The sequence below is a fragment of the Haliotis cracherodii genome, unplaced genomic scaffold (genome assembly GCF_022045235.1).
Source record: "Haliotis cracherodii isolate W230 unplaced genomic scaffold, xgHalCrac1.p SCAF_3, whole genome shotgun sequence".
Lineage (NCBI taxonomy): Eukaryota > Metazoa > Mollusca > Gastropoda > Lepetellida > Haliotidae > Haliotis > Haliotis cracherodii.
Window position 1 is genome coordinate 20,946,006 of NW_027266286.1, and position 21,696 is coordinate 20,967,701.

A 21,696-nucleotide genomic window follows, 5' to 3' on the forward strand; every position below is an offset into this window, starting at 1 on the left:
ATCCGACATACAAGAGGATTATCTTAATCTAGTGCAACATGGAGATTGGACAGGTCCTGTAGACACACACAAAGACACACACATCCGACACACAAGAGGATTATCTTAATCTAGTGCTACATGGAGATTGGACAGGTCCTGTAGACACACACACATCCGACACACAAGAAGATTATCTTAATCTAGTACCACATGGGGCTTGACCAGGTCATGTAGACACACACAAACATCTGACACACAAAAGGATTATCTTAATCTTGTGCTACATGGAGATTGGACAGGTCCTGTAGACACAACCACATCCGACACACAAGAGTATTATCTTAATCTAGAGCTACATGGAGATTGACTAGGTCCTGTAGACATACCCACATCCGACACACAAGAGGATTATCTTAATGTAGTGCTACATGGAGATTGGACAGGTCCTGTAGACATACAAACATCCGACACACAAGAGGATTATCTTAATCTAGTGCTACATGGAGATTGACAAGGTCCTGTAGACACACAAACACATCTGATATACAAGAAGATTATCTCAATCTGGTGCTACATGGTGATTGACCAGGTCCTGTAGACACACACAAACACATCCGATATACAAGAGGATTATCTTAATCTGGTGCTACATGGAGACTGGACAGGTCCTGTAGACACACAAACATCCGACACACAAGAAGATTATCTTAATCTAGTGCTACATGGAGACTGGACAGGTCCTGTAGACACACAAACATCCGACACACAAGAAGATTATCTTAATCTAGTGCTACATGGAGACTGGACAGGTCCTGTAGACACCCAGGAACACACCCACATTCGACACACAAGAGGATTATCTTAATCTAGTACAACATGGGGCTTGACCAGGTCCTGCAGACACACACACATCCGACATACAAGAGGATTATCCTAAGGGTGGAAGAGAGAGTACAACCTACCCAGTAGCCCAGGGACTCCAGCTCCCGCTCCGAGCAGGGCAGCAGATCCAGGTACTTGTAGCGGTCTATCAGCAGGGCCGTCTCCTTCTCCTCGAATTCCTGGACCTAGGGAGAACAAGTTAACATCACTCAAACATCACAACGCCTCATCTTTCTTCACTGACACTGAGTGAACAAAACACTGAAACAATGCTGCCAGTTAGAACCATATCCTCGTGTGATTATTACACAAACACATAAGAAGCTCTTTCACAACAATAACGTTTCTTGTTCATGTCAATAGGGTCATTGATATATACTACTCAAAAGAAGTTAAGTACCACCCCATTCTTTCATAACTAAGACGACTGCCTCCATGGTCTAGTGGTAGAGCGTCCTGGAAGGTCCTGGGTTCGATCCCCAGGCGCATCATACCAAAAGACGTTAAAAGATGGTACTTGTTGTTACCCTGTCTGGCGCTCGGCATTAAGGGGTTAAAGCAAGGACTGGTCGGCTCGGAGTCAGTATACTGTGTCTGAGTGGGGTATTCATGTTAAACTGCGGCATGGTATCTCAGTGGGCTAGCACTATAAATCGGCATCAGTCCGGTCTAGTAAAAGCAGCCACACACAAACACGTACATGCTATATAAGTGCAATATTAAACGTTAAACCCAATTTCACCTCACCTCACCTCACCTCATAACTAAGACAAATTTAACTACAGTAATATGAAGAATAGGTCCTTAACTTCTTTTGAGTACAATATCATCTTTCACTGCTGGCTGCCAGGTGCAGAGTTCTTAACCATTAAAGTTGTCACAGGATAAGATTTACTTGTCTTGGGCCAAGCCCTGTTTGTAGCCAGGGTTAAGTCATGGCAGGGGGACGGTGGGTGGAAGTCTGCAAGTCTAAATCTTCCTAGCTCTACTGATCTCTACGTATTCAGCTATGACAGTTGACAGAACAAGCATACTGTAAATTTGACTCATGTGAAACTATATATTGGTAAATCAATATTTGAAAAGGTGAGTGAATGAGTGAGTTGGCCGTTTTTAACATTATTCCAGTTATATCACAGCGTGTCAGCTTAATGTGGGAGGAAAGCCCGAAGTGATATAGTCCTTAGACGTTTACCACTTTGGTGAAATCCGCGAGCACGGGTATGGTGCTGACAAACCTAGAAACATTATCGGGGCGAACCGGGATTCATACCCACAATCACAGGTTTCTGGCGTACACAAGGGACGCAACTCTGCCTTAAACCACTGGGACACCTGTGCCCCTATATTGAGTTTCTGACCAAGAGCATAAGCCAGAGTCTGAAGCACACTGTGTGGGACTGTCAGTAGTAGTTTACCTTCTCGATGGCCTGAGCTCTCCTCTTCTCCACCTTGAGTATACTGGCAAGGTCTCCAACCGCCGACTCGAAGGCCAGGAACTTGCTCCAGATCTCTCTGTGTAATACATAGTTAAACAATAAACAATCAGTGAGTAAGTGAGAGTGGGGGTGTGTGAACGAGTAATGGGTCCGTGGGTGGATGAGTGGATGGGTGTGAGAGTGAGTGAGTTCGTGGGTGGATGAGTGGATGGGTGTGAGATTGAGTGAGTTCGTGGGTGGGTGTTTGATGTAAGTGAGTGAGTGAGAGTGGGGATGGGTGAACGAGTAATGGGTCCGTGGGTGGGTGAGTGGATAGGTGGGTGGGTGAGTGGATGGGTGGGTGTTTGATGTAAGCGAGTGAGTGAGAGTGGGGTGGGTGAATGAGTAATGGGTCCGTGGGTGGGTGAGTGGATGGGTGGGTGTTTGATGTAAGCGAGTGAGTGAGAGTGGGGTGGGTGAATGAGTAATGGGTCCGTGGGTGGGTGAGTGGATGGGTGGGTGTTTGATGTAAGCGAGTGAGTGAGAGTGGGGTGGGTGAATGAGTAATGGGTCCGTGGGTGGGTGAGTGGATGGGTGGGTGGGTGAGTGGATGGGTGGGTGGGTGGGTGAGTGGATGGGTGGGTGTTTGTTGTAAGCGAGTGAGTGAGAGTGGGGTGGGTGAATGAGTAATGGGTCCGTGGGTGGGTGAGTGGATGGGTGGGTGTTTGATGTAAGCGAGTGAGTGAGAGTAGGGTGGGTGAATGAGTAATGGGTCTGTGGGTGGGTGAGTGTTAGAGAATGTAAGTGAGTGAGCCGGCATGGTTTTACACAACTATTAACAATATTCCAGCAGTACAACGGTGAGAAGACACCAGAAATGGACTTGAGGAAGTGAGCCTGGGCCTTCAATGTACAAATGACCAGTTTACCACAGAGTTTCCCCACTGCCCCTATAACCAACAAGGGGTGGTCGGGTAGCCTAGTGGTTAAAGTGTTCGCTCGGGTTTGATTCCCCAGATGAGTACAATGTCTGAAGCCCATTTCTGGTGTCTCTGGTGTCAGTCAGTCTTTGATCCACCAAATGAATCCATCAAATGTCATCAAAATATGGATTTACATTTCTTTTAGGGATGAGGTTATTTAACAGAGATGAGAATGGAAATTTTCGTTTTTCAAATGAAACTTCTATTCAATAGAGCGTGGTGTTTATGGGGGGTCAGGTTGGCTTGGCCCCCCTTGAAGCCATCAGATTTTAACAAATTCATGGACACTTAAATTTTGTGGAATTTTGAGGAGCCATGGATCTGCAGAAGATTCTCGCCCCTGAATTAACTACAACACAACCAAATCTACCCTCACAGGAGTTGTATTTATGTAACTAACAGTAACTCTTGTGACACGATAAGATTCTATTAAGGTTCATGTTCAATACATGATACAAATCATTACATTACACTACTTGCTGATACAAAATCTCCATACTATACTCATATGCAAATCCCAGTTTGACTGTAAACAGGAGAATCACATTTTAGATGTGCTGTTAAACTCACGTGGATTTCTCCGGGGAAATCTGCCCGGAAGACAGGACCCTCTCAAACAACACTCGAGTGTTGTTGTCCTCTGAAGCACAAACAACATTCAGTACATCAAAGATCATGTATCCCACAATCAACATAACCACATAAATGTTGGAAATGCTCGCTAGGCAATGTAGAAAAACTCAACAAAATAAGTCATTACATAGTGGTGGATCGCCATTTTTAACTTCTTGATACAAGTATCGATCACAGTTGCACATTAAGTAAAAAATATCAATTCTGACCTTAAATGTTTGCTTTAATAACTGTTCCACTAAACACTAATCAGTAGTGCAAGTTAATAGCGAAAACATACATATTTTCATTTGTTGTGCCATACTTGACACTGCCAAATGTAAATCATCAGTGTGCCAGGTATATGACCATCCTGTCTATGAGCAAGATGGCTTACGCACCATAGCTAAGTCTGAGTGAGTGAGTTGGGTTTAACGCCGCTTTTAACAGTATACCAGTTATATCACGGCGTGTCAGCTTAATGTGGGAGGAAAGCCACGAAGTGATGCAGGTCTCAGACATTTACCACTTCGGTGAAACCCACGAGCACGTATATGGTGCTGACAAACCTAGAAACATAATCGGGGTGAAATGGGATTCGAACCCACAAGCATAGGTTTCTAGCGTGCAAAAGGGATGCAACTCTGCACAGCGAATCGCGGCATCTTAGACGACTTGGCCACCCATGCCCCCTCCACAGATAAGAGCACATGCAAGTATCGTGATTAAGGTATCGTGATACGTATCAGATCGCACAGTTGGTGTATCGTCCCAGCCCTATCACATTATACAAATTAAGAAACCAAACTGCGAGGACCATGAAAGGAAGTGAAAGGGACGAGAGTAAAAATCGATACCCATATGTATCTCTAACCGACACCAAGCGGTGTCTCTTGCTTATGAATACACACCACTAGGAGAAATTAGTTTCTTTCTGATTAATACTTCAACTGCGGGAAACATAATTTCCTTTATCATAGCTTGAATGATGAGATTAGTCATTGGTCCATGTGATCTTGATAAAATACTATGTATCCTGCCTTATATTATAGCTAAAATGGATAGAATTATCATTAAACCACCCGTACGTGATCAGAAATCGGCGGGCCACTTTAACTTGGTAATGCCCTCATATTGCTGGACGATGGGCCATTATCACGCCCGTTGTTAGGTGACGTCATGGGGTAGGGAAAGTGACGTCACTTTTAAAAGTGACGTCATCTGGTTTGTTCTATGACGTTTCCAAATTTATAAAAGTTGGTCAGTGACATTCGTGCTCATTGCAGTAAATGTTTCAAAACCGATATTGTTGTTTCTTTTTATTTGATAACAAATTCCATCCATAACAGTAACGATCTTTTTCAGGGCATTATCATTTGCAGAAGCCCTCAGTCTTTTCAACTGCCATCCTTTGTCGGGCAGTTAATGGAAGACCTCAGACTTCCGCAAATGATAATGCCCTGAAAAATAGCGTTACCCTTATATCATCATCTGTGATTACATATTGCCACAATGTGGTGTAGTTCTAGTAGTGATGCCTGTCCATTTTTAGGTAAGTAAATGAGGCTGTGTATAACACTTGGAAGTCAACTGAGCCCTATTCCAAGCATGAACTTTGTGTGCACCCAACCACTGCATGACATTGAAGCAGCACCCTGAGTAGATGGGTGCAACGCTGCAGCACATCTTGCTGCAAAATATTGCTGACGTAATCTGAACGCTCTAAGGTCTGAGCACTTACTGGTTTCCCTCTCACTGGAGCCAGACTGTGGTTTGATTCATTACTAAAAATTACTAGCGGCTACACTGCAAAGTATGCATTCACTGGTCATAGGGGAACTTAGTGTGGGCAAACAGATGAAATATTGACAGAGTGAACCTATAAGCCATGGCGGCACCCAGTCAAGACAATCTGATCAATAATCAAGACCTATATTATGATAAAATGGGTCTTACACCATGAAGTGCATCAAATCACTTGAGCACCTTGATTAAAAACATGAAAATATTGGGAAAATATCTGTTGATGCGAGTTGGTGGTGCACATGACTTGCAAATCCTGCAATCAACCAAAATCTGCACGACAGTTAACGAACCGGATGTCAATTCCATTATGCGATTCTGATTGGACTAAGCATAGACTCGTTAGTCCAGCCAAAATATAACTCCATAATTCCAGCCTAGTTCGGCAAGGATGGAAACTGGACTTTTAAAGTCAGTGAAACTCCCTTGCCTCAGGAAGATGAGAGTTCCGCAGAGATGCCGACCTATAAAGCATGAATAGTAAATATGCAGAATTCTTTTTGTTTTTGTTTTCCGATCACTTACCGTTTAAGTGGGACATGAACTCAATGTAGCAGAGATCATATTCGGGATGTTCTCCAAACTTCTTCAACCCTAACTCAAAGATCTTCAGGGCAACTGTCTTTTCCTGAAAGTAAACATTAGGTGAGTGCAGACATGATACAAACATTCACGAGTTGATCTATTCCGTAGGGTACAACAGGCAGGTACAGTGTGTTCAGCTTATCTCAGGTTGGTTCAGATCATTCAGCTGTACGGGTTACACTTGGAGGATTAAAATATTAAGCTCTACTTTCAACTGATGTGTAATGCCAATGAGTTAAACAAAACATCATAATAAAAAAACTTTTTGACCTGTACTTAACAGAAATTTGTGGCAAATGTTATGAGCAGTAGGAGAGTGCCCCCCATATTAGAAATCTTTTTTTATTTTGTTTGAAACTTTAATAAATAACTTAAAATATCTACATATTTTCCACATTTATATACTTATCCTACATTAATACATTAAGGAGTAAAGCAGGATAAGAATTTTTTTTAAAGAATCAAAATAATTTTTACATTTATATACATCATGATACATATCCTGCATTACTCCTTAATGCAGTAATGCAGGGTAAGTAAATAATATTATATATTAATATTTTCGGGAATTTAGAGATACGCTAACACTGAATTCAAAGTAATGATATAAAACTAAGCAATAAAGAATGATCTTTATTGTCTTGGTTACATTGAAATACAAGTCAATTATGCAAAGCCATACTATAAGTTGACATGGGAATTTTTGACATGTGGGACACTTGGGGCGACTATTGTGGTGCAGCTGGAGATGAATCCTGCGGTGACATACCTTGCTGCAATAGTACTCCATGAGAGCTGCAGACACATACACATGGTAGCGAGACCTCTTGTCTTCTCGGGCAGCCTTGAACACCAGCCGTGCAGACTTGATACCCTCGGCCCGTCTGGCAAACTTCATGTACTGGATATACGCCTGGAAGCAGGAGCAGACTATGTGGCGGCCATATTGAATTTAATTTTAGGATTTCTCCAAAGTTGGGGTCATGAATGAGACATGTATTCCAAATTTTGAGTGACAGGTTAGAATTCATATATTCAATATATTTGGGGACTGAAATTACTATCTGAACAATACATGACAGTTAAAGCAGTGTATTGATCAAGTGTTAAAGTACAATTTGTTTTGTTTTTGTTTAATTCCGCACTCAGCAATATTCCAGCTGTATAATGGTGGTCTGTAAATAAGCAAGTCTGGAACAGACAATCCAGGGGTAAATTTAGTGAGCATTCATTTGGTGGCCTCTTACGACCAGCATAGGTTGCTGGGGACCTATTCTAACCCGAAATCCCTACAGGAGACGTTTCCCAGTAAACCATGCTTGTCGTGGCTGTGAGGATCTAGTGGTCACAATGGCTGTATGGAAATGGATTTTGGTGATTGTCATCGTATCCTGACAATGTGTATCGTTGTTCACAAATTTCAACACTGGTCTTGGCACAAAAACTTACACGCACTTTCAGTCAATAAATATTAGGAAGAAGTTGTGGTAAACATTATACAGGGACAATGAGACATACAGTAAACTACAGTTTACCACAAGTTTTAGTTCGTTATAACCGTAATTCGTTATAAGCATATATACAGCAAAGGGCCGCGACCAAATAATATGTTTGTTATATCCGTCAGTTCATTATAAGCGTGTCCGTTATAAATGTAGTATACTGTGCTCCCATTATGCTAATATTCAACCAGAAATTAATATTGTGTGCGCGTGCGTGGACCAGTCCTTGTTTTAGCCCCTTCATCCTGAGCACCAGACAGGGTCACAATAAGTGCCATATTTTAATGTCTTTAAAAGGTATGACACAAACAGGGATCAACCCCCGACCTTCCGCTCTCCGGATGGACGCTCTACCACTTGACCAGGGAGGTGGTCTCCAATAGACTGAGCTCTGATCAGACTTGGAGTGAGTGAGTGAGTGAGTGAGTGAGTGAGTGAGTGAGTGAGTGAGTGAGTGAGTGAGTGAGTGAGTGAGTGAGTGAGCGAGCAAGGATGTGCTAGATACTTACCAGTGTTGGATCTACATCTTCTATGGCGATCATTTTCTTGTAGATGTTGTGGACTTTGTCATACTTCATACGACCCTGATGGAACAAAAACAAAACCGGAAAAATAAAAAAATTTAAACATTCCCAATAGCTAAAGGCACCTATGAACCTAAAACACAAAGTGGGATAAAGTTTCTATCACCTTATTAAGGTTTGGTCTGATATGACAGAGTTATACAAAACACAATCAAATATATGGGTATAAAGAAGAAATGTCCACAAAAAGAATATACCAACCTCTTCAAAATCAGCATATGCGAAGTATAACAACATATTCTTCTTCATGAGGGATGAGATTGCCCTTTCGTAGATGGCGGCAGCCTCGTCAGCAAACATCTTCCCAGCATTCTGGTCCTGTACAAGGGAGATAACACACATTTCACATGTCATAGTTCGCAGGTACAATTAGGCCTGTCTGCATCCCAAGTTTCGTTAACGTCTTAACTCTAATATTAAAGAGTTGATCACATTCTCTTTAAAACTATGTAATTACCTTCTCATCAAAGAAAGAAAAACAAGTTCTTAAATATTAAACAAGCCACTGAAATATACAACTTCTGCTTTCGGTTGTAGCTTTCTTCTTAAGTTGGGCAGCTGATATGAAACGTACCCCTTTATCAGAGAGATCCTTGGAGGACTGCTCCAGATAAGTGGCATTTATTAATACGTACCCCCTTCTCGGACAGAATCTTGGAGGACTGCTCCAGATACGCGGCGGCCTCGTACCAGATGTCAGGATGAAAACCCAGACACAGCAGACACTGCTCGTATGCAAACATCACTGAAACACAGACACTGCTCGTATGCAAACATCACTGAAACACAGACACAAGAGGAAACCATGCAGCAGACTCTCTGATGATGGATGACACACGTACACTGTCCATTCTTCCAAGAAGCTTCATGTCAACTTACTCAGCAAGAAGTAAGGTTACCCTGCTTCCAGCAATGAGTGAGTGAGTGAGTACGGTTATACGCCGCTTTTAGCAATATTCCAGCAACATCAAGGCGGGGGACACTGGAAAATGGGCATCACACATTTTACCCACGTGGGGAATCAACCCAGGTCTTCGGCGTGACAAGCAAACGCTTTAACTACTAGGCTAGCCCACTGCCCCTTCTAGCAATGAGTTACATGTTATTAGCAGCATGTGCAGAATCGTATGAGCTGAACACCTAGCTCCTAAAATCTTAAAAGCATACGTAACAAATTCATCATTACTTGTTGGTTATTGTTGAACATACTTATGTGAAAATATTCTGTCTAATTATCCAACAGCAGAAACACATTTTTTTAAGTGTGTTATTTGTGATGCTGGGAGTAAGTGATGTCACACGAAACAGGTCCTGAAGTTCAAAAAGGCTGGATGTCACCTGGGCAATCAGTGTCAGGTTTCATAACCAGTAATGACAATCTTTAATACAGTCACCCTGCCGTGAAGATCTAGTTTAGATCAGTTTAGTTTCAGCAACCCATGCTTGTCATAAGAGGAAACTAACGGAATCAGGTGGTCACTGACTTAGTTGATGCATGTCATCGTATACCAATTGCATTGATCTATTCTCAAGATGACAATCACTAGATTGTCAGGCCTAAGCTCGATTGCTGGAGTATAGCCGGAGTATTGCTAAGTGCGATGTTAAACAAACAAACAAACAAAGAAACAAACAATACCCATCCCAGCACATGCACACTATGGTCAGTTATCCTTATGTTGTCGTCCATCACGACGCTCGGTATTACCTCTCTTGGTTATCAGGGCATGGTCCTCTGTCCTGAGGGGGTTACTCTTTTCCCACGCGATGTATTTCTTCCACAGGTCGACCTGGTGGGGAAACAGGGTCACAGTTAACATCAGGGTTTACTACTCTATGGAGGTATACTGTATATTGTATTCCTCAGACGGCAAATAATTAAATAATACAGGTAATCCAGCATATATACGACTCAAAAAAAGTTAAGGACTACCAAATTTTTAATATTACTATAGTTAATCTGACAAATCAGTTGTTTCATATTACTATAGGGGGCACAGGTGGCCCAGTCGTCTAAGGGGCCGCGATTCGCTGTGAAGAGTTGCGTCCCATGGGCATGCCAGAAACCTATGATTGTGGGTTCGAATCCTGGTTCGCCCTGATTATGTTTCTAGGTTTGTCAGCACCATACCCGTGCTCGTGGGTATCACCGAAGTGGTAAACGTCTGAGACCTGCATCACTTCGGGCTTTCCCACATTAAGCTGACACGCCGTGATATAACTGGAATATTGTTAAAAGCGGCGTTAAACCCAACTCACTCACTATAGTAATATGAAAGAATAGGGAGGTCCTTAACTATTTTTTAGCAGTATATTATGAAACACACTGACCTCGGCCTCTTGCTGCAGAGCAATCCTAGTTTTAGGTGATGTTAGGTCGATGATAAGCATGGAAGTCATGGGACTCAGGTCAACTTAAGTTCCTTAACTTATATGATATGTAAAGGCTATATACCTTGTACCTACAGAGGGAATAAAACCCATGACTTAGTGCATGGTCTAGTGGCCTACTCCAGAGTGAACACTGACACGCTAACAGAGTTGGGCAATAGTTTCCCACCTGTTTGGCTTCATTAACTGTATTTTGTGGTGGGACGGATGGCTGGCTCCGGTCAAGACCCCGAGTAGCCAGCTCATACTCCTTAGCAACTCGTCTGGCATTCATGTAGTCCCGAGCTCGATCCTCTGTCATCTTCTTGGCTATCAAGGGGTTGATGCTCTATAAAACACCCATGAAATGTGTCTATCAAGGTACTGATAGCTTGTTAGGTACAAACACAATGTCTGGCTTTCTTGATAAATTGTAACACACAAAATGTCTGGCGATCAAGGGGTTGACAGTGACATCCTAAACACTACATCTTCCCGACACCTTCACAGTGACATCCTAAACACTACATCTCCCCGACACCTTCACAGTGACATCCTAAACACTACATCTCCCCGACAACTTCACATCTCTCTCCTAAACACAACATCTCCCCGACACCTTCACCGCTCCATCCTGAACACCTACATCTCCTGGGCACCTTCACCACTCCATCCTGAACACCTACATCTCCCCGACACTTTCACCGCTCCATCCTGAACACCTACATCTCCCCGACACCTTCACCACTCCATCCTGAACACCTACATCTCCCAAACACTTTCACCGCTCCATCCTGAACACCTACATCTCCCGGACACCTTCACCCCTCCATCCTGAACACCTACATCTCCCGGACACCTTCACCACTCCATCCTGAACACCTACATCTCCCCGACACCTTCACCGCTCCATCCTGAACACCTACATCTCCCGGATACCTTCACCGCTCCATCCTGAACACCTACATCTCCCCGACACCTTCACCACTCCATCCTGAACGCCTACATCTCCCGGACACCTTCACCGCTCCATCCTGAACACCTGCATCTCCCCGAAACCTTCACCACTCCATCCTGAACACCTACATCTCCCGGACACCTTCACCCCTCCATCCTGAACACCTACATCTCCCCAACACCTTCACCACTCCATCCTGAACACCTACATCTCCCCGACACCTTCACCACTCCATCCTGAACACCTACATCTCCCCGACACCTTCACCGCTCCATCCTGAACACCTACATCTCCCCGACACCTTCACCACTCCATCCTGAACACCTGCATCTCCCCGACACCTTCACCGCTCCATCCTGAACACCTACATCTCCCCGACACCTTCACCACTCCATCCTGAACACCTGCATCTCCCTGACACCTTCACCACTCCATCCTGAACACCTACATCTCCCTGACACCTTCACCGCTCCATCCTGAACACCTACATCTCCCCAACACCTTCACCACTCCATCCTGAACACCTACATCTCCCCGACACCTTCACCACTCCATCCTGAACACCTACATCTCCCCGACACCTTCACCGCTCCATCCTGAAGACCTAGAACTTACTGACACATTCACAGCTCTAACCGTAGTGTGCCCCTGACTTACATTTTCGTAGTTGCAGTAGTCCTTCCACAGAATCTCTATATTGATCATCGGATTGATGACGCCTCTCTGGTACACCTTCCGTACCGCCGTGATCCGCTGGTTCTCTGCATAAGATCCCACAGCCTCACTGCATCACCAAGCACAACATCATCACCATGTCAGCAACAGTAATATCTTTCAGGCGGCAAAATAATTTGGACATGTTGCGTGTTTGAGGGAGACAAGGCTACACAGTAGGGAGTATTTATATACATACAGGAAAATATAAGTTTGGTATTCGTGATCCTTACGTCTTTTGTTCAGTATACAAATCAGTTAGCAGGTACATTTCGAATGGCTTCACTCATAATCGTGACGTTTTACATATTAGTATAGATAGCATGAACCTGATGTGAGAAATGGAATTAAGTTTGTGTTATTATTTAATTTCATTGTCTTAGAAGCCAAACAAAATACTCTTGAGAGGTATAACCCAGTTCACTTCTTAAAAGTCTAAGCTGCAGCAACAAGAGATGCCAGGGACACACTGTTTATCCTACAAGGCATGAAACCCAGCCCTTATTCATGACAGGTGAACACATTCACCATGTGCCCTCACCATGTGTCTGTCATGTTGCACTACCCGGGTACCCTTAGGAATAGATAGATAGTACACAAAAAGACAAAAATAACTTTTTTCCTGTTGACAACAAGTTCATGGGATATTTCAGTGCATCATACTCACACAGACTTGAGGAAGGCAATGTAGTCGGTCCAGATCTGGTACGACATGATGTCCATACCTATCTTCTCCAGGGCAAAGTCATACGCCTGCGCCATCTTCTCTCTGTACACAGATAACAACGTGAATGATGGACTAGACTGTCCTGTATGATGGGGGAGATTGACCTGTATGATGGGGGGATTGACCTGTATGATAGGGGAAGATTGACCTGTATGATGGGGGGATTGACCTGTATGATGGGGGGATTGACCTGTATGATAGGGGAAGATTGACCTGTATGATGGTGAGATTGACCTGTATGATGGGGAGGATTGACCTGTATGATAGAGGAGATTGACATGTATAATGGGGGGGGGGGGGGGGGGGGGGGGGGAAATGACCTGTATGATGGGGGAGGCTGACCTGTTTGATAGAGGAGATTGACCTGTATGATGGTGAAATTGACCTGTATGATGGTGAAATTGACCTGTATGATGGTGAAAATGACCTCTGTGACCCCCACTGACCTGTCTGATGGGAAGACTGACCTGTGTGATGGGGTTGAGATTGAACAGTATGATAGGGAGATTGACCTGTATGATGGGGGTATTGACCTGTATGATAGGGGAAGACTGACCTGTGCGATGGGGGTGAGATTGAACAGTATGATAGGGAGATTGACCTGTATGATACGGGTATTGACCTGTATGATGGGGTGAGATTGAACTGTATGATAGGGAGATTGACCTGTATGATGGGGTGAGATTGAACTGTATGTTACGGAGCTTGACCTGTATGATTGAGTGAGAATGAACTGTATGATGGGGGTATTGACCTGTATGATGGGGTGAGATTGAACTGTATGATAGGGAGAGTGACCTGTATGATGGGGTGAGATTGAACTGTATGTTACGGAGCTTGACCTGTATGATGGGGTGAGATTGAACTGTATGATGGGGAGAATGAAATGTATGATGGGGTGAGATTGAACTGTATGATAGGGAGATTGACCTGTATGATGGGGTGAGATTGAACAGTATGTTCGGGAGAATGACCTGTATGATGGGGTGAGATTCAACTGTATGTTACGGAGCTTGACCTGTATGATTGAGTGAGAATGAACTGTATGATGGGGGTATTGACCTGTATGATTGAGTGAGAATGAACTGTATGATAGGGGTATTGACCTGTATGATGGGGTGAGATTGAACTGTATGATGGGGGTATTGACCTGTATGATGGGGTGAGATTGAACTGTATGTTACGGAGCTTGACCTGTATGATTGAGTGAGATTGAACTGTATGATAGGGAGATTGATCTGTATGATGGGGTGAGATTGAACTGTATGATAGGGAGATTGACCTGTATGATGGGGTGAGATTGAACTGTATGATAGGGAGAGTGACCTGTATGATGGGGTGAGATTGAACTGAATGATAGGGAGATTGACCTGTATGATGGGGTGAGATTGAACTGTATGATAGGGAGATTGACCTGTATGATGGGGTGAGATTGAACTTTATGATAGGGAGAGTGACCAGTATGATGGGGTGAGATTGAACTGTATGACAGGGAGATTGACCCATATGATGGGGTGAGATTGAACTGAATGATAGGGAGATTGACCTGTATGATGGGGTGAGATTGAACTGTATGATAGGGAGATTGACCTGTATGATGGGGTGAGATTGAACTGTATGATAGGGAGAGTGACCTGTATGATGGGGTGAGATTGAACTGTATGATAGGGAGAGTGACCTGTATGATGGGGTGAGATTGAACTGAATGATAGGGAGATTGACCTGTATGATGGGGTGAGATTGAACTGTATGATAGGGAGATTGACCCGTATGATGGGGTGAGATTGAACTGTATGATAGGGAGATTGACCTGTGTGAGACAACACTGACCTGTACGATGGGAGGCTACCCTTGGTCTCTTTGATATAGTTGAGGTAGAGTTTCCACAGGTCGATGTTGAGCACCTTGATCAGACATCTCTGGAACAACTGGTGAAGACGACACATAGTGACATTTAAGGGAGGTTCACATGGTTTGCTTAACCATTTACATAAAATATCATAATTTGTACACACTTGGCATGTTTTGTCTACTGTTTAAAGACAATTTAATGTCAAATTATTCTGCAGTGTATTTTAAAAGGATTACGTCTATCTAAATCATCAAGAGTCTCACCTTTTCTACTCGTTCATAATTCTTGAGTTTTAACTGAAATGACAGAAAATATAATATAGTTTGCTGTAAAGATTAAGACATTGGGGAAATCAAAGAAAGTGGGCAAGTACAGGGGACTTTTGTCCACGGAAGTCAAGGTGCTTCAATGTCCGTGTGTGACTTCATCTGACACAATGGCCCCACTGACTGTCATAGTAACTATGAAAACTTGTTGCAGGTGGGCTCGTGGTCTTAGTATATATGATGGGTTGTTTGTGGGCCTGTTGTCTGTGTATATATACTACCAACAAAAAGTAAGGGAACTGATGAAATGATTGTGAAGGTGTAATAACGATAAATGTTACACGATGAAAATTCATTTCAGGGGTAGATAAATATCTGGTGTGTTCAAACACGTTGGGTGATAAATGCGGGACATCTCGATGGCTTACTGTTGATTAACTGGCACATGGTTGGTCTCATTATTGCACGCCATTACACAGATGATCTGTTGGGGACATGTCAAGTGACTTAGTGGGCAAATCCAATGTCTGTATGCCGTGTGAGACAATCGGGCACCATTCGGTCTGACAATGTCATCTTGCTGTTCAAAATTCTGGTGAATGGAACAATGACAGGACATAAAATATCGTCAACATATCGCTTGCCAGTCAAATGTTCATTCACAGTAACCAAATCTGTTCGCCTGTCACGTGTTATAATGCCCCACACCATGACACCAACACCCCTGTTCTGATCATGGCCAAAATTGTTGCCCTGGAATACCGCTTGCAACACGGTGCCATTCGCCAGGAGCAGATTTGAATTGTGTTGTGCAGAATAAATAATGGGACGATCTTGTCTAGGTGTCTTCATTTTTAGAAGGTCTCATTGCAATCCCATCAATGGTGCTTGTCCGACGGTCAAGAAATTACACTTTCTAATTTGCCAAACCTTCTTCCGAACCTCTATCATACCAACTATTTGCCATTTTGTCTGTTCATCAAGATACTGTCTCAGGGGCATTTATAAGTGTGTGCTTAGCTCAACTGCATTCGTCATTGTGAGTTCCCCCTTCGTTAACACTTTGGCTTCTGCGCATCACATCATTGCGATTAGATGTTGCATTCAAATGCCACACCACAGCATTGTACTTTCTCTTTCTTTGTTGTTTAATGCCGCACTCAGCAATATTCCAGCTATATGACGTCCGTCTGTAAATAATTGAGTCTGGACCAGGCAATCCAGATATCATGAGCATCAATCAACGCAATTGGGATCGATGACATGCATCAAACCAAGTCAGCGAGCATGACCACCCGATCCCGTTAGTCGCCTCTTACGACAAGCATAGTCGCCTTTTATGGCAAGTATAGGTTGATGAACACCTATTCTACCTCAGATCTTCACAGGTCCCACAGTATTGTAAATTGACACTTAAACGGTAGCTACATTGAAATCATTAGTTGTTATCTAAAACCTGATTTTTGGTCGGTAGTATGACAGGTTGGCTGCAAGTGTCTTAGTAACTATAAAAAGTTGTTGCATGTAGTCTTAGTATCTGTGATGGGTTGGTTGCGAGTGGACATATTGTCCTTGTGACTGTGCAAGGTTGGTTGCATGTGAGCCTGGTTGCTTCTAAGTCATATCTTCAAAAGGCATTCTTCATAACTTCATAGACCAAATATCTGTGGTTCTACTTATTGACGGCATGGGTGGCCCAGTCGTCTAAGGCGTCGCGATTCGCTGTGCAGAGTTGCGTCCCTTGGGCACGCCAGAAACCTATGATTGCGGGTTCGAATCCTGGTTCGCCCCAATTATGTTTCTAGTTTTGTCAGCACCATACCCGTGCTCGAGGGTTTCACCGAAGTGGTAAACGTCTGAGGCCTGCATTACTTTGGGCTTTCCTCTCACATAAGCTGACACGCCGCGATATGACTGGAATACTGTTAAAAGGGGTGTTAAACCCAACTCACTCACTCACTCTACTTATTGACAGATTTCTAAAGATGATAATCTTAATTATCTTAATCATCATGTTATGACACCCGATGTTGAATCAGTTCAGTAACAAATTAGTACCATTAGAACATGTCTTTGAATGTTTAATGGGTTGGTTGCACATGGGCTTGTCTTAGTATCTGTAATGGGTTGGTTGCACATGGGCTTGTCTTAGTATCTCTAATAAGTTGGTTGCACATGGGCTTGTCTTAGTATCTGTGATGGGTTGGTTGCATATGGGCTTGTCTTAGTATCTCTAATAAGTTGGTTGCACATGGGCTTGTCTTAGTATCTCTAATAAGTTGGTTGCACATGGGCTTGTCTTAGTATCTCTAATAAGTTGGTTGCACATGGGCTTGTCTTAGTATCTGTAATGGGTTGGTTGCACATGGGCTTGTCTTAGTATCTCTAATAAGTTGGTTGCACATGGGCTTGTCTTAGTATCTCTAATAAGTTGGTTGCACATGGGCTTGTCTAAGTATCTGTGATGGGTTGGTTGCATATGGGCTTGTTTTCTTTGAATGTTTAATCGGTTGGTTGCACATAAGCTTGTTGTCTTTGCAACAGTTCAGTAGCAAATTAGTACCATTTCCTGTTGCAGTAATTGTAACAATGTCATCTGCATTAGCGGGTATGCCAATCTAACAAAAAATCAGATCTTACTTCTGCCGGTAAACTGATACACTGATATTACACACTGGAACATCTCATTAATCGTCATCTTACGAAGGGGGTAAGGAGGCATCTCTGTTTTTAGGCTGTACTTTACTTTGAATCATGGTGTGCACTGTCCATTCAGCTGGACACAGAATTTTACATCTTACATAGATTGATTTCATGGCATTTAAAACAATGCATCCTCATACTCCAGTTTGCCCCAGAGTATCTGTCTGAGGTGAAATAGGTTTTTAACGTCGCGTCCAAGATTATTGCACTTACATAGCGAGGTGCATACAGATTTTATAGTGCTAGCCCACTGAGATACCATGCCGCAGTTTAACGTGAATACCCCACTCAGACAGTCTACTGACTCCGAGCCAGTACCACCAGTCGTTGTTTTTAGCCTCTTAATGCTGAGCACATGGGCTTGTTCAGTATCAGTAATGGGTTAGTTGCACATGGGCTTGTCTTAGTATCTAAAATGAGTTGGTTGCACATGGGCTTGTCTTTGTATCTAAAATGAGTTGGTAGTACATTGGCCTGTCTTAGTATCAGTAATGAGTTGGTTGCACATGGTCATGCCGTGAACCTTAAATGGGTTGGTTGCACATGGGCTTGTCTTAGTATCTCTAATAAGTTGGTTTCACATGGGCTTGTCTTAGTATCAGTAATGGGTTGGGTGCTTATGGGCCTGTCTTAGTATTAGTAATGAGCTGGTTGCACATAGGCCTGTCTTAGTATCAGTAATGAGTTGTTTACACATGGGCCTTTCTTAGTATCAGTAATGTGTTGGTTGCACATGGGCTTGTCTTAGTACCATTAATGAGTTGGTTGCACGTGGGCTTCTCTTAGTATCTGTGATGGGTTGGTTGCACATGAGCTTGTTGTCTTAGTATCTGTAATGGGCTGGTTGCACATGGGCTTGTATCAGTATCTGTTATGAGTTGGTTACTCATGGGCCTGTCTTAGTATCAGTAATGAGTTGGTTGCACATGGGCTTGTCTTAGTATCAGCAATGTGTTGGTTGCACATGGGCCTTTCTTAGTACCATTAATGAGTTGGTTGCACATGGGCTTCTCTTAGTATCTGTGATGGGTTGGTTGCACATGAGCTTGTTGTCTTAGTATCTGTAATGGGCTGGTTGCACATGGGCTTGTCTTTGTATCTAAAATGAGTTGGTTGCACATGGGCTTGTATCAGTATCTGTTATGAGTTGGTTACTCATGGGCCTGTCTTAGTATCAGTAATGAGTTGGTTGCACATGGGCTTGTCTTAGTATCAGTAATGAGTTGGTTGCACATGGGCCTGTCTTAGTATCAGTAATGAGTTGGTTGCACATGGGCTTGTATTAGTATCTGTTATGAGTTGTTTACACATGGGCCTGTCTTAGTATCAGTAATGAGTTGGTTGCACATGGGCTTGTCTTAGTATCAGTAATGAGTTGGTTACACGTGGGCTTGTCTTAGTATCAGTAATGAGTTGGTTGTACATGGGCTTGTCTTAGTATCAGTAATGGGTTGGGTGCTTATGGGCCTGTCTTAGTATTAGTAATGAGCTGGTTGCACATAGGCCTGTCTTAGTATCAGTAATGAGTTGTTTACACATGGGCCTTTCTTAGTATCAGTAATGTGTTGGTTGCACATGGGCTTGTCTTAGTACCATTAATGAGTTGGTTGCACATGGGCTTCTCTTAGTATCTGTGATGGGTTGGTTGCACATGAGCTTGTTGTCTTAGTATCTGTAATGGGCTGGTTGCACATGGGCTTGTCTTTGTATCTAAAATGAGTTGGTTGCACATGGGCTTGTATCAGTATCTGTTATGAGTTGGTTACTCATGGGCCTGTCTTAGTATCAGTAATGAGTTGGTTGCACATGGGCTTGTCTTAGTATCAGTAATGAGTTGGTTGCACATGGGCCTGTCTTAGTATCAGTAATGAGTTGGTTACAAGTGGGCTTGTCTTAGTATCAGTAATGAGTTGGTTGCACATGGGCCTGTCTTAGTATTAGTAATGAGTTGGTTGCACATGGGCCTGTCTTACTATCAGTAATGAGTTGGTTACATGTGGGCTTGTCTTAGTATCAGTAATGAGTTGGTTGCACATGGGCCTTTCTTAGTATCAGTAATGAGTTGGTTGCACATGGGCCTGTCTTAGTATTAGTAATGAGTTGGTTGCACATGGGCCTGTCTTACTATCAGTAATGAGTTGGTTACATGTGGGCTTGTCTTAGTATCAGTAATGAGTTGGTTGCACATGGGCCTGTCTTAGTATCTGTTACGAGTTGGTTGCACATGGGCTTGTATTAGTATCTGTTATTAGTTGGTTACATATGGGCCTGTCTTCGTATCATTAATGGGTTGGTTGCATGTGGGCTTGTCTCAGTATCTGTAATGGGTTTGTTGCACATGGGCTTGTCTTAGTATCTGTAATGGGTTGGTTGCACATGGACTTGTCTCAGTATCTGTAATGGGTTTGTTGCACATGGGCTTGTCTTAGTATCTGTAATGGGTTGGTTGCACATGGGCTTGTTGTCTTAGTATCTGTAATGGGTTGGTTGCACATGGACTTGTCTCAGTATCTGTAATGGGTTGGTTGCACATGGGCTTGTCTTAGTAACTGTAATGGGTTGGTTGCACATGGGCTTGTTGTCTTAGTACCTGTATGGGTTGGTTTCATGTGGGCTTGTTGTCTTAGTATCTGTAATGGGTTGGTTACACATGGGCTTGTCTTAGTACCTGTATGGGTTGGTTTCATGTGGGCTTATTGTCTTAGTATCTGTAATAGGTTGATTGCAGATGGGCTTGTCATCGTATCAGTAATGGCTTGGTTAAATGTGGGCTTGCTTGTGAGCCGCTTTAGGCAATATTCCAGAAAGGGATGGGGACACAAGAAATGGGCTTCACACATTGTACCCAAGTCGGGAATGTCGGGAATCAAACCCGGCGTGACGAGAGAACGCTTAAACCACTAGGCTACCCTTCCACCCCTTTCATATCAGCAATGGCTTTGATGCACATGGGCTTGTCTTAGTATATGTCATGGGTTGGTCATATTAGTTTGTTTCATTTGTTTGTTGTTTTACGCCGCACTCAGCAATATTCTAGCTGTATGACGGCGATCTGTAAATAATGAGCCTGGACCAGATAATCCAGTGATTGACATCATGAACATCGATCCAAGCAACATGCATCAACCAAGTCAGCGAGCCTGACCACCTGATCCCGTTAGTCGCCTCTTCCGACATAGTCACCTTTTATCGCAAGCATGAGTTGCTGAAGACCTATTCTACCCCAGATCTTCACGGGTCTGGGTTAGTTGTATATGGGTTTGTCTTAGTACCTCTAATGGGTTGGTTGCACATGGGCCTGTTGTCTTAGTACCAGTAAACCAGTAATCTGCACGACAGTTAACGAACCGGATTTCTATTTCGGTGAACGATTTTGATTGGACTATGCATAGACTCGTTAGTCCAGTCAAAATATAACTCCATAATACCAGCCTAGTTCGGCAAGGGTGGAAACTAGACTTTATAGTCAGTTAACTCTCTTGCCACGGGAAGGTGGTTTACCTGTTATCATTAAAATCAGATCTTAGTTCTCGCTATGCTAAACAAAGATCTGAGGACATCCCATTAAGGGTCACGTCAAAACGACCTTTCATCCAACCAATCAGATTGCGCTGTATTCGGGGTATTCCGAACGACAGTTACGGGTTTTATGATTATAAAGCATACAATCTATCCATCTATATACGATTCCAGAATGTTCTTCTTATCAGTTTTATTTTTTTTAATTGAGAATACGTCAAAATATGTTTCGACGT

General features: G+C 43.2%; 1 protein-coding gene across 1 annotated transcript in view; it reads right to left on the reverse strand.

Moving 5' to 3' along the window:
- Positions 1–21,696, reverse strand: part of LOC139474371 (cleavage stimulation factor subunit 3-like) — a 57,601-nt gene that overhangs the window by 8,955 nt on the left and 26,950 nt on the right. Inside the window, exons 4-17 of the mRNA XM_071257357.1 lie at positions 15,236–15,268; positions 14,951–15,048; positions 13,061–13,162; positions 12,337–12,463; positions 10,912–11,070; positions 10,060–10,141; positions 8,987–9,096; positions 8,553–8,669; positions 8,277–8,351; positions 7,035–7,178; positions 6,206–6,308; positions 3,836–3,905; positions 2,283–2,379; positions 945–1,049 (exon numbers count right to left, since the gene is read on the reverse strand). Of these exons, the coding sequence (XP_071113458.1) occupies positions 945–1,049; positions 2,283–2,379; positions 3,836–3,905; positions 6,206–6,308; positions 7,035–7,178; positions 8,277–8,351; positions 8,553–8,669; positions 8,987–9,096; positions 10,060–10,141; positions 10,912–11,070; positions 12,337–12,463; positions 13,061–13,162; positions 14,951–15,048; positions 15,236–15,268 (1,422 nt within the window). The remainder of the gene's footprint in view (positions 1–944; positions 1,050–2,282; positions 2,380–3,835; positions 3,906–6,205; positions 6,309–7,034; positions 7,179–8,276; positions 8,352–8,552; positions 8,670–8,986; positions 9,097–10,059; positions 10,142–10,911; positions 11,071–12,336; positions 12,464–13,060; positions 13,163–14,950; positions 15,049–15,235; positions 15,269–21,696) is intronic.